This window comes from Streptopelia decaocto (genome assembly GCF_964273445.1).
Source record: "Streptopelia decaocto genome assembly, chromosome: 10".
NCBI classification, from domain to species: Eukaryota; Metazoa; Chordata; class Aves; order Columbiformes; family Columbidae; genus Streptopelia; species Streptopelia decaocto.
The window spans coordinates 1,543,269-1,556,391 of NC_138665.1; the positions used below are offsets into that span (position 1 = coordinate 1,543,269).

General features: G+C 48.4%; 1 protein-coding gene across 1 annotated transcript in view; it reads right to left on the reverse strand.

Moving 5' to 3' along the window:
* ZNF185 (zinc finger protein 185 with LIM domain) overlaps positions 1-13,123 on the reverse strand; it is a gene marked incomplete at its 5' end in the record, with an annotated part of 36,965 nt that overhangs the window by 20,643 nt on the left and 3,199 nt on the right. The window contains 11 exons of the mRNA XM_082061695.1: positions 1,736-1,804; positions 2,253-2,333; positions 2,982-3,056; positions 4,595-4,678; positions 5,462-5,500; positions 6,470-6,553; positions 8,030-8,110; positions 8,725-8,799; positions 9,581-9,655; positions 11,106-11,144; positions 12,987-13,046. Coding sequence (XP_081917821.1) covers positions 1,736-1,804; positions 2,253-2,333; positions 2,982-3,056; positions 4,595-4,678; positions 5,462-5,500; positions 6,470-6,553; positions 8,030-8,110; positions 8,725-8,799; positions 9,581-9,655; positions 11,106-11,144; positions 12,987-13,046 — 762 coding nt within the window. The remainder of the gene's footprint in view (positions 1-1,735; positions 1,805-2,252; positions 2,334-2,981; positions 3,057-4,594; positions 4,679-5,461; positions 5,501-6,469; positions 6,554-8,029; positions 8,111-8,724; positions 8,800-9,580; positions 9,656-11,105; positions 11,145-12,986; positions 13,047-13,123) is intronic.

Genomic DNA, 13,123 nt, shown 5'->3' on the forward strand with positions numbered 1-13,123 from the left:
TGTGTCCAGCTCCTGCCTTCCCTGCCAATTAATCTCTCTCCAGTTCTAGGTGGTTTAAGTAATGAGGCATCCTCTAATAACTCTGGGAGACTGACTCACAATTAGGAGCAGCTACGTGACCCAAGTGACCCCAAGCACGAGTGCATTGTAACCAGGCCAGCTCTGCAATGACATATAGGATATATTTATGTGCCTCAGTTGAATGACCATGACAGAGGTCCAGCCTTTACCTTTTCTCAAGCGCCCTAGACTTTGCTTCAGCCTGAGATATTGGTTTGGGAACATTTCTAGCTGTATCTTCATTGATGGAGTTGGAGGTTGAGTTGCAATTAACTATATGTGCCACAGAAACCCCTTTGGTGAATCTGAGCCTTCTACAGCTGCTTAAGCACAACAGAGCAAAAGGTGAGGCCATATGTATGACTCTGCCTACTTCAGTCTAGACACAGCCCAAAATTCAGAGTGGTAACACTGAGAACAAAAAGAGCCCGGCTAATATGTGGTATATCTGAAAAATCTGAAGTGCTCCTGTGTGCAGTCCAGAGGATAAAGGCTACTGGAGGGTACAAGGAGGGAGTGATCTCTCAAGAGGGCCAGAAGTTTCCCTCAACTGCAAGTTCCCTGTCTGACCTGTGTCAGATCTCTGTCCCTTAATGTGCCCAGCACCTCTACCCATGCCTTTAGGTTCCAAATTGGTTCCTTCCTTCTTAGGTTCTCCTCCATGCAACAGAGATTTCTACACCTTCCCATTGTTCAGCCAGCCCTTCAGACTTTCTACAGGGTGCAGAGGACAGAACCAACGTTCATAGGAGCCACCAGTGCCTGAGGTTCAACACATTCCTTGTAGGTGAAAGGGGTTCTGCAGGGAATGGCAGTGGGAGGGCAATTGGAGAGGTAAAAAAAGTAAATCACAGAATCCCAGAATGTCAGAGGTTGGAAGGGACCTGGAAAGCTCATCCAGTGCAATCCCCCCATGGAGCAGGAACACCCAGATGAGGTTACACAGGAAGGTGTCCAGGCGGGTTGGAATGTCTGCACAGAAGGAGACTCCACAACCTCCCTGGGCAGCCTGGGCCAGGCTCTGCCACCCTCAACAGGATGAAATTTCTTCTCAAATTTAAGTGGAACCTCCTGTGTTCCAGTTTGCACCCATTGCCCCTTGTCCTATTGCTGGTTGTCACCCAGAAGAGCCTGGCTCCATCCTCCTGACACTCCCCCTTTCCATATTGATCCCCAGGAATGAGTCCCCCCTCAGTCTCCTCTTGTCCAGCTCCAGAGCCCCAGCTCCCTCAGCCTTTCCTCACACGGGAGATGCTCCACTCCCTTCAGCATCTTGGTGGCTGCGCTGGACTCTCTCCAGCAGTTCCCTGTCCTGCTGGAACTGAGGGGCCACAACTGGACACAATATTCCAGGTGTCGTCTCCCCAGGGCAGAGTAGAGGGGTAGGAGAACCTCTCTGACCTACTGACCACCCCCCTTCTAATCCACCCCAGGATGCATGAAGTAGACTCTTTATGGACTGAGCCAGAGAGGAGAATCCTTGAGGGATGCGAAAGAAGAGTCCAGAAAAGTGACAATTTGCAGCTCAGCCAGCAGATAATGCTCTTGGAGAGCAGCCCAGGACCACGACTGGAGAGATCCCATCTGTCTGAGACCACTAGCAGGTATACGCTATCGCTGAGCACAGTTACGCCTTAGGTTCAGCAGCACAGATCAGCCTTTCTCAATTTCTTACCCATCCCCACGCTGTGACACAGTTTCAGATGAGGATTTCCCATTAGGGGCCTGTCTGTTTTCAACATTTCTGCAAGCAAAACAGCAAGAACAATTAGGTAGGGAGATGAGGTTACACAATGTGAGGCATAAGAACTGTGGGGCAAGCTATTTGTTGGAAGTGTTCTATGTACAGTGTAGGGATTGGATTAAAATGAAAGCCTGATGAGTTTAGGAGACAGAAAGGTCTGCAGTTTTTTGGCTCATATTCTTATCACAAAGAACTGGGTAATGTTCAGTCTGTGGGAGGCCCACAGCTTCCATCTGGATAATTTCCTCCCAGATTGCTAATGCTTTTGTATAGTGTTGCTTTTTTTAGATTCTCTGTGCTATAGTATTTATTGTTCCATGACCGCACCATGTCCAGAATTATCATATATCTGGAAAGATACCACCCAGCAGAGCCAAACTCACCAGTGCATCCTGCCCCTCACTGTCCTTAGTGGAGCTTTAGGATGACACAGGGCTGACAAACCTACCTGATTTCAGTAGAAGTGGAGATTCTCTCTGAAGTTTCACTCAAGGACGTGGTTGTTTGGCTCTTACTGACTGTTTCAGGGCTGCAAGAGAAGACAAAGAAAAAAGCTGTCACTCCTGAACAAACCAGCTCCCCACTGCAGCCGGCCATAATTTGCCTGCGTTGAAGTGTTCCTTTCTGTGAATAAATAAAATGGAAAACAAATATCACCGTTTTCAATACATTCACTTACAAAGTCATCTTTGAGAAGCAATTTTTAAATTAAAAACACTGCTATTACCTTCTGCCAATGATACACAAAGAATAAGAATAACAGAACAAGGTTAGTAACCAAAGCACTGTTTGCAGTGCTGTGGAAAACCATTCCAACATTTTTTATACTATACGCATGAATTCAATCAATCAAAGTTGAAAGCAACTGAAAATTATTCCACTACACATATTTGGTGAGAAAGAGTTCAGCATGTTTGGGTTTTTATCTTCCAGGTTTTGAGCACTTCTATCAGGATGTTGTCAGATCCTTGCAGGACATAACACGGATTTCAGACGTAAAACCTTTCTAAAACAGCTGCCTGCATCTAAGAAAAGTCTCCCATGGTCAAGGCTGACAAATTTGCTTCATTTCACCTCCCAGAGAAGTGCCAAGAGAAGCCTCTGACCTACAGCTACATGTGGGCTGGTACAGCTGCAAAAGACATCCATGAAATCCTGGCTGTGCTGTGCCACTTACCTGGAGGGAGACACTGCTGTTGCCTTTGGCTCGTTCCAGGAAGACCCAACACTGGGTTTTCTTAGCCCATTAGTACTGGGGAGAAAACAAAGGAAAAAGAAAGTAACAAAGCATTAAACACAGAAGTTTTTTTAGGTGCCTGCTCCTGGGGGGGACCCATCCTACTTTTTGGCCCACAGCTCTTGTATCTGCTCCCTGGCCAAACCCCACTGTGCAGGGACTCACACACACAGATGTTCCTGTGCGCTGTTGCACTGATGAGTATCTGCCTTTCTGCTGAAATACTTGGTCTTTAGAAACTGCCTTTTCCTTTTTAACACAGCTGGAGCTATTTCTATCCCCAGTGTTTAAGTTTGCACTAAAAATCAGCTTCCCCAGATGTATAGATTAAAGCTCAGCACATTCAGAAAACTGATTTCACTATGTGAGGAAAGGAGGGTAAATGCTTCCCAGCCCCACCTCAAACATGCACCACAATGCTACCAAAATTCATGAGGCAGCTCCTTCATCCTGAAGAGAAAACATCTGGGGCTGAAAGGCCTCATGTGTTGGACTTTCTTCTGGGCTCGCTAAGGACCAGGGTGGCAGAGAAGCTAATAACACTGCTGCCTGCCCTCAAGCAACCCCTTTGAGAAGGAACAGCAAGTTGAATCCCAAATTAATCAGCCTGAAAAAAGAGAAGGATTCTTCCTCCTAAGGCAAACATTTCCATTTCAGCCAAACGTTTCTGGTCCCACTCAGCCCCACACCACGCGCCAGCTGTTCCTGACTAGTGCAGAGAGTGTCAGTGCTGCCCCTTCCCACCAGAGATGGCCTGTCCCAAGGTGTCACATACCACAGCCAGAACGCTCCAGCCCGTCTGTCGGGGCTCCGTAGGCTGTGAAAGCGGCTGAGGGCTCGAAACGAGACTGACATTTCCCAAAGATCAATTTAAAGATAATGAACCTCTCAAACCTCTCCGGTCACACCTATCTGTTGCTATCACGGTAGAATAATTAAATCTAAAGTGTAACAAAAGCAGAGAGCTGGCTCAGGGGACTGGAAATAATGAGATATTGAGTATTTTGTGTCTAGGTGATGGGGTCAGTTCACACAGCTAGTAAAAGAAAATCATGACAATTTGATGGCTGCCTGAGGTGAGCTCATCAAAACCTGCGCTGACACCTCCCGCGAGCTGCCTTTCCAGAAGTGCCGCCAGGCTCCTTCCTGTGGCACAGGAGCATCTCGTGGAAACAGGACCGGTTGGGCTGTGGAGTGCAATCAGTGGCAGGTTTACACCACACAACTCGCATTAGAGTTGGCGCATAGTTAAATGCAGTTTGTCACCCTCCAGGACTGTCCGTTGGGTACTTTATGACACTCTGGCCCTGTCCCCGTGCCTGCCCATTTGTCTCACTAAGTTAGCTGACCTCATTTTTCGTTTTGGATCTTTCCCTTCTTGCAAGAAAGGGGCAATTGGGATTTTCTGCGAAGTCTCTTTTGAAAAACCTTCATCTCTAGTTGTGTTCAGACAGCTGCTAGCTGGCAGATAAATGCTGTTATCTGTAAAGATGGCAAATCAGTGTTCCCTGAAATCAGACAGTCAACACACTACTCAAGGATGAGGTAAATACCTGTTGTCATCTGGTGTAAACCTGTACGATCCAGACACAGTTGGACTCCTCCTCTGCTGTCCTTCCTCTTCTTCTATCTCAATTCTTTCAAAAGGCAAAAACAGAAACAAATATCATACTGTTTCCTATTCCCCACTAATTCAGGCAGTGTACTCTTGTTTTCCCTTAAGCTATGTTTTCTCTGTTTCCCCTTGAGGCAGATTTTTCCCTCTCCTCACACTCCCTGTGCTGTGCTGCTGGTGAGCACCTCAACTGGCTGAGTGAAGTGAGACCTTCAGCCCAAACCAGGGGTGTTTTGCTGTCACAATCAGTTTACGAACAACCTCAGCTGAATGCCTGCATTCCAGAGAGCACCCTAGGCATCATTTCCCCATCATATTGACTGCTTTAGAAGTTAATGCCTGAAGAGTATTCACCCTATTGGCCGGAACCAGCCTTCCCTGGAAGAAGAAAGACAGTGAATGAGTCTCTCCTTGTTTCAGGTTGCCCATAATCCAAAGCATCATCAATACCATATTCATAGACTCATAGAATCATTTTGGTTGGAAGAGACCCTTAAGATCATCGAGTCCAACGATAACCTAAATCTAACACTAAACCATGTCCCTAAGAGCCTCATCTATGCCTGTTTTAAACTCCTTTAGGGATGGTGACTCCACCACTGCCTTGGGCAGGAAGTTCTTGGTGTTTACAACACTGCAGGCTCTCAAAAGCCAGCATGATTCAACCCAGAGCATCCCTTTAAGGGAAGTGTTCCTGCTCTGCTTTGAAACACCTGGGGATCTCCTGTCCCAGCATTTAACAGCAGCCTGGGTGCAGTACACAATGCACAACCGCAGCGGTGCTTCCAGAGGGTCAGTGACCTACCTCTTGGCGAACAAGGGTGGAAATTCTTGTGTTGGGCTGCTGTAAAGGAAGCATAAAGGCAACAGTTGGAAGGTTGGAGGTAAAGACACACCTTGGGCTGGGGCAGCTCCCAAGCCTCTGACCCATACTTGACCCATATGGTGCAACACATTAAGGGTCACATAACACCGCTTGGGCAGAGCTGACAGTGCCCAGCCATGTTAAACCTCTGCAAATTACAGAGCAGAGGAAATAAAAATAGGAAGAGCAACTACTTATAACATGTGAAGAAGCTTCCCCAAAGGGTGTTTTTCTTCCTGCCTGCAGACCTGCCTTCCTCCAGCCCACATGACGCTCAGAGCTCTGGAAGAACTACCAGCCAGTGCAAACACCCTTAACACCCTCACAAATCCTGTCCGAGAGCTTCTCTCATTCTGGGCACAGCTGAGTGCTGCTGGCGCATCCTCTCCCTGCATCCTCCCGCACCAGCAACCTCCCGGTGCCTCATTGTGTCACCCTGAGTTATGTCAAGAGGAAAGGGATTTATAGTGAAAGGGAACTGCAAAAGATCAGGATCTTGTAAATCTAGCTATTCTTCAACCACAACATAAAGGCAAACTCTGTTGCAAAAGAATGATCCATACTGGATTAAGTTTATGTTGTTTTTTTCTGATTTTCCCCTTACATGCAACAAAACTGGAGAGAGCAGTATTAAGAACCGAGTCTGAAGACTGAAGTCTGGATTTTGGGCCCCAGGGAATTAGGGATTATCATGTTTTTTCTGTTCCTGAAATTTCATCCCTCCCAGTAACAAAGACTTCCTGAGACTCCTGGAGGATTTCCCCAAATTGGCAGAAACCTGCAGATATCTTGGGCACTTCTGGAGAGATAGCAGCTAAGCCTTCTCCACTCACTGGACAGGAACCCATCACCTTCAGAGAGCCTTGGGTCAGGCCACCAGCCCCGTGGGACCACCTTCAACAGCCTTTTCCCCGTCTCCTGCCTCACACTTGCATGCTGAAGACTCACCCGTTGCTTTTTTTGGCCGCTGAGAGGACGTAAGCACGTTCCCTGCTGGCAGTGCGCCTCAGGACACTGTTGGCCGCCTCTGTCCTGGAAGGGAGAGAAAGGGTCACATTCTGCTCGTGCTGTTGGTTGCTGCCGGCTGTAGCCTTGAAGAGGGGGAGGCGTGTGCGTGTGCTAACCCTGACAGAGCTCCCAGGCTCTGGGTAGCAGAAAGCCAGAGGAGAAATGATGTCTGATCTTTTTGTTTAGTATCATTCATGCTGGGACATGGCACTTTCACATGGATGTAAAGCACGAGGCAAAAAGAAAAATCCTTCCTCTTCCAGGAAAGTTAAGACCTGGACTTTTGCAACATTTCATAACATGGGACAAAAAAAATGGGACACAGGCTTTGTGGCTGACACCGTACATGGACTGCTTGTGTCTATACAGACATCAGTACCACCAGATGCACCACGGGAGAAGGGCAGATCTCTGAAAGAACTTTTATTGGTCGTCCCCAGGGTGCAAATTACCAAGTGCTCATTTGTAAAAGTCTTGTATCTTGTATCTTGCCCTTCAGTTCAAGGACAAGGAACTGCTGGAGAGAGTCCAGCGCAGCCACCAAGATGCTGAAGGGAGTGGAGCATCTCCCGTGGGAGGAAAGGCTGAGGGAGCTGGGGCTCTGGAGCTGGACAAGAGGAGACTGAGGGGTGACTCATTCATGGGGACCAATATGGAAAGGGGGAGTGTCAGGAGGATGGAGCCAGGCTCTTCTGGGTGACAACCAGTGACAGGACAAGGGGCAGTGGGTACAAACTGGAACACTGGAGGTTCCACTTAAATTTGAGAAAAAACTTGTTCCCAGTGAGGGTGGCAGAGCCTGGCCCAGGCTGCCCAGGGGGTTGTGGAGTCTCCTTCTCTGCAGACATTCCAACCCGCCTGGACACCTTCCTGTGTAACCTCATCTAGGTGTTCCTGCTCCATGGGGGGATTGCACTAGATGAGCTTTCCGGGTCCCTTCCAAGCCCTAACATTCTGGGATTCTGTGAAAATTATCTTCAGAAACTCGAGTGAAAGCAACAAGAACAGTGGCTGCATCAGATGCAGATGTACCGCATGGACAAAATACATTCTGCTCCTGGTATGAGAATGAGAGACCCATCTGGATCTGAACACAGATGTAGTCCCCAAGTGGTCCAGACTCAGAGATGCACTCGTAGGCTCTGGGAGGTGGCTCCTCCCTTCACTGCCAGCACGTCAGTGCGTCTCTTTCCTTTCACATAGACACTACGCAGCGGATGGATTCCACAACCCATTTTCAGCTGCCAAATTAATTGGGGTATGCTGTCAGGTTGAATCATGTCAGGCTTTCAATTATATTTTGTTGGGAGCATAGTCGCCTGTGGGCATAGATGCGCTCTGTGTAGAAATATCTGCTTATTATTATTTTATTGCAATCTGCCCTAATGGCTCAGCTGTAATCACCATTGAACTGACCCTCCCAGTAAGGAACAGTTAAACTAAAGTACGTCCACTTGTCACTGTCCCTGCAAGAAAAAGGTGGTTACCTGGAGGGCATACCTCTTTTTGTGTTCATCTGGAGAAAAAGGCACATCCTCCTCATCCAAGTCCACTGATTTTTGCTTGACATTATATGGAGCTCTGAAACAGAAAGGGAAGGGTAGAGCCAGGGTAGACTGTCGCAGAGGCAGAATCATAAAAACTGAAGGTAAATGCAAGGGAAACAGGTTCAGACCCTTGAAGTGTTGCACACAAGTGTGGAAAACACTTGTGTTTTTCATGCACAGTGGGGTACACGTGTCCCCATAGGATTTTGTTTTCTTAATAGAGGGGTTAAGCCCAGAGGCTATTTCATGATAAATGCTCAGCTTTTCAGAATAAAGCCATGGACTTTGACGTGAAAAGCAAAGTAGGAAATGTCAGCAGTGCTGTTCTGCCACAAGGACCCTCCTTTGTCGTGGCTTCAGAAAGGCCAGAGATGCTGCAGACCACATCCCCAGGCTGCATCCTCCACTTTCTGCCTTCATTGCTACCAAGGGATAAAATTCATTCCATACAGAGGCTGTTAACACTTGAGGGAATACTTTATGGCTCACACCAGCCTGGAGGTAGCACTGGGAAGTGCCTCAGTTTCCAGGGAAAGCTCCGCAGTGCTCAGCCGAGTAAGTCCTGCCTGGCCAGGCATCCAGCTCTGGGGCTCAGGCGCTGCTGAGCCTGCGCACGGACAGAAAGTGCTGCTCCCTTGGCACACTCACAGTTTCTTGTAATCCTCAGTGGTCATCCTGTAGCCAGAGAGGGGACGGCTCGGGCTGTGGCCCTTCACGGCAGAGCTGCAGACAGCACAAATCACAGCTGTTATCGTGACCCTCACCCTTTGCCACCCTCTTCCCCAGGTGAGCTCATGCTCTGCATGATGGCGGAAAGCAGGGTGATCCCAAAGATCCGCTCTCTGAATTTAGGGAATGCTGTTATATTTAATGGAAGGGCAGCACTTCCCTTATTTTCACAGCCCTGGACTGGGATTTGAGGTCTGCTTGGCTTCCCCAGGGCCACTGTGAGTTGTCAGAGCAGATATGGGCACAGCCCTCCATGGGACAGTGCTACCCCATCCCAGGATCAGATAGCGAGGAGGAAGAAGACACCTTGTGGCATCATCTTTCTCCAAAGATCAATCAAAACAGGGGGAAAAATGGGGTTTCAACGGGTTTCACTTGAGGCACAACAAGGCATCTGCGTAGATCAGAGCCATGCTTAGGTCTTATTTACTAAGTGCTTCTCACAAGGCAGGTTTCAAAAAACATAAAAATGAACCATTACAGCATTGTGATTTGTCCCCTTGTGATTTGGCCCCTGCTCAAAATTATTTGCCAAATTAACCCCAAATCCTTCAGTGCTTTCACAGCCAACTGCCATCCCATGGTGAAGAAAATACGGAGTTTGATGCCTTTTTCGCACATCTGCTGAGTGGAGCTGTTAGATGAACAGCCGTGTCTTACAGCATTCAGTAGGGATTTAGTGGAGCTCAGCAGAAGCAATGGCCAAAGTAAAAGGATGATTACATATACATACAATGTTTAAAATCTTGTTTTCATGAAGAAGACACACACATACCTTTTTTGTGCTGCATTAGAAGATGAAGAATCTGGCACAGAAGAGGTCTTATCAATGGTTCTTGTGAACACCCCTCTGGGGAAAAAAGAGATGTTAAATCTTTTGCAGGACAGAGTTTGGAATTCATATTAAGAGACCTGCAGCTACTCTTTGGCCTAACAGTGTCTGTGTGTCCTGTGAGGAGGAAGGTGATGGCTCAGGACTGCTAGTTGGAGGTCTGTATCCAGTGCAGTGCCTCAGGGGTCAGTACTGGGGCCTGTATTATTCAATATATTCATCAATGATTTGGACGAGGGAATAGAGTGACTGTCAGCAAGTTTGCTGATGACACCAAGCTGGGAGGAGTGGTGACACTGGAAGCTGTGCTGCCATCAGAGACCTGGACAGGCTGGAGAGTTGGGCGGGCAAAAATGTAATGAAATAGAACAAGGGCAAGTGTAGAGTCTTGAATCTGGGCAGGAACAACCCCAGGTTCCAGCATAAGTTGGGGAACGACCTGTTGGAGAGCAGTGTAGGGGAAAGGGACCTGGGGGTCCTGGGGACAGCAGGATGACCATGAGCCAGCACTGGGCCCTTGTGGCCAGGAAGCCAATGGTACCTGGGGTGGATTAGAAAGGGGGTGGTCAGTAGGTCAGAGAGGTTCTCCTGCCCCTCTGCTCTGCCCTGGGGAGACCACACCTGCAATATTGTGTCCAGTTGTGGCCCCTCAGTTCCAGCAGGACAGGGAACTGCTGGAGAGAGTCCAGTGCAGCCACCAAGATGCTGAAGGGAGTGGAGCATCTCCCGTGTGAGGAAAGGCTGAGGGAGCTGGGGCTCTGGAGCTGGACAAGAGGAGACTGAGGGGGGACTCATTCCTGGGGATCAATATGGAAAGGGGGAGTGTCAGGAGGATGGAGCCAGGCTCTTCTGGGTGACAACCAGTGACAGGACAAGGGGCAATGGGTGCAAACTGGAACACAGGAGGTTCCACTTAAATCTGAGAAGACACTTGTTCCCGGTGAGGGTGGCAGAGCCTGGCCCAGGCTGCCCAGGGGGGTTGTGGAGTCTCCTTCTCTGCAGACATTCCAACCCGCCTGGACACCTTCCTGTGTAACCTCATCTGGGTGTTCCTGCTCCATGGGGGGATTGCACTGGATGAGCTTTCCAGGGCCCTTCCAACCCCTGACATTCTGGGATTCTGTGACACCAAGATCAGAAGGTCCTTCCTTGAAAGAGTCATCCTGAGAAAAGTCCCATAACTGGTGTTGATGACAAGGACAGTGGAATATTTTTATAGCATGATAATCTTCCCATGTGTGATCACTGTATCATACAGGGATCAGATTTGCTGTTAACATCACCATCAAACTACCTGTTAAACAAAATATTCAGGACTCTCTCTTTACCAAGGTACTCCCTCAGCATTGTCATGTTCCTAACTAATCAGAGAACCTAAGAGATAGCCATGTTTTTCATGCTTGTTGCTTCTGATCTAGTTCTCCTTCCCCTAAAGCCCAAATATTAATATATGCCACTCTATACTAACCTGATGAGGTAACCAGATGGAGGCTTGGAGGCAGAAGACCTGTGCAAAGAACAGACATTAGTAAATTAAGAAACATGTGGAAAAGCAACAGCAGCAGCACCAGTATTAAAGGGCAATGTCCACATGGCTGTCAAGCCAAAATCTGGCTAAATGGGCCTTGGGTGATACCTCAGCTGCTGCACCAAAATTAACCTTGGGAGGGTTCTTTAAAAATCAGTAATCATCAAAACAAGCTTTATAAAAGACTTTGATAAGAAAAGTGAATTTTAGAGTTAGCAAGCTAAAATTAGCCAGGCTAACGGTGTTTTCTGGCTCAAAATTATGTCCGTCAATTGATAGCACATAGAGGGGAAATTTGTTATAGTAGAGATCCTGGTTGGCTTATCACAGGAAAACATCATCATCACACTAACTTGTCTGAGGATCCATTCTCAGGAAGGGAGTGCTCATAGCTCCCAGGAGGGAAAGCAAAGGGACACCAGCAGGTGGGGATCTGGCCCCTTGCACCAGGGCAGGAGGAAGCATCCCTGGAACCTGCTTAGAGCTGTCTTGGAGATGTCTTCCTGAGAGCACAGTGGGGACCACGATGGGCCTCAAGGACCTGGGTCCCATTAAATGAGCTCAGACTGGCTGCCTTCACCCCTGCTCATATACCAACCCCTCTTTTCCTGCCTGTCCAGGTGCCCTTAGGATCAGAAGATAATTCAGGAAGAAAGCTCAGCAGGTCTGTGGTCTAACCTCCTGCTCCAAGCAGGGTTTGCCAGCAGGTCTGAGCTTAGCAGGAAGGCAGATTTATGCTGCCCATCACTACATGCTTGAGGTGGCTGCCAAGCTCAGATTTACCCAGTTGCCTTTACAGACACAGAAATGCAAACTCACTGCAGGCTTAGCCTGGCTCTGGAGCCCTCTGGATGGGACGAGACGGAGGACAAGGAGCGATGAGCACAGCCCTAGGCTCTTGTTTCTGCAGCGTCCTTGGAGCAGGGACCAGCAGGCTGGAGCCCATCTCAGCCCCATTGCCCAGCTCTTCCCTGAGAACTCAGCTTTCAACAAGAGCTGCAGGGAAGCTGAGAAGATGTCCAGCTTGGCATTCAGAATGCCTGTCGTCACTTGAAAGCATAAGCAGATCCTGAATGTCCTGGACTCCCTGTCACTGAACTTCTGTCAACTGGAGGCCCTCACATATTTGTGTGAAGATGCCCCTTCTGATGCCACATTTCCAATGTCACAAATGTCCCTGGTTGCACTTATCCTGTACCTGATAAAGCGCTGTGCTGCAGAGGGAGGCAGCAAGAGGCAGGTACAGCAAGGAACCATCCTTTTTAATCGCAACAAGAAGTGATAAGAGCTGACACAGAAAAAGGGACAGGGAAATGCTCTCTCAGCAATGGCACGGCAGCTAGCAAAGAGCTCTCACATACGAGTAAGGCCTTTCTAACAGTTGTATATTTTAGGACACCAGTCCTACAGGCTCCTGAAAAGCCCTCATGCTCTGGGCCTGAAGCAAATGCAGCTCCCACACAGGGCTTTGCTTGCTCTGAGGAGCCCCCAGGCTTAGAGCAAACACCTACTGCACCAGCAGAGGAGCTGGTGTGCACCAGTAATCTTGGGCTTGAAGGCATGAAAGGTATCAATCCATCCATTCATGCATCTGGACTTTGCAGGAAATAAGCCACGCGGTCTACAAGGTGACACTATGTAGGACATTATGCTGGACAATGCCGGCTCTCCTCAAGGACTCAGTTTTTCAGCACAAGCACAGCAGTGAGTGGTTATGAGGAGGTGAAGAAAGAGCAGATGTTTTTAAGAACCAGTGAAAGCAAGCACTGACCCCATCAGATAACAGAGAAAGGAAGCAACAGGATGTGTCCCCACAATTACCTGTCACTCTGGGGAGCAATAGGTGTTGAGGCTGGGGATCCTCCACCCACCCGTCCAGACCTGAGTAAAGAAAAAACACAATGACATAATTAACTTCTGTTCTTGCTGAACTGCCTTGCAGAACATGGCAGTGATGT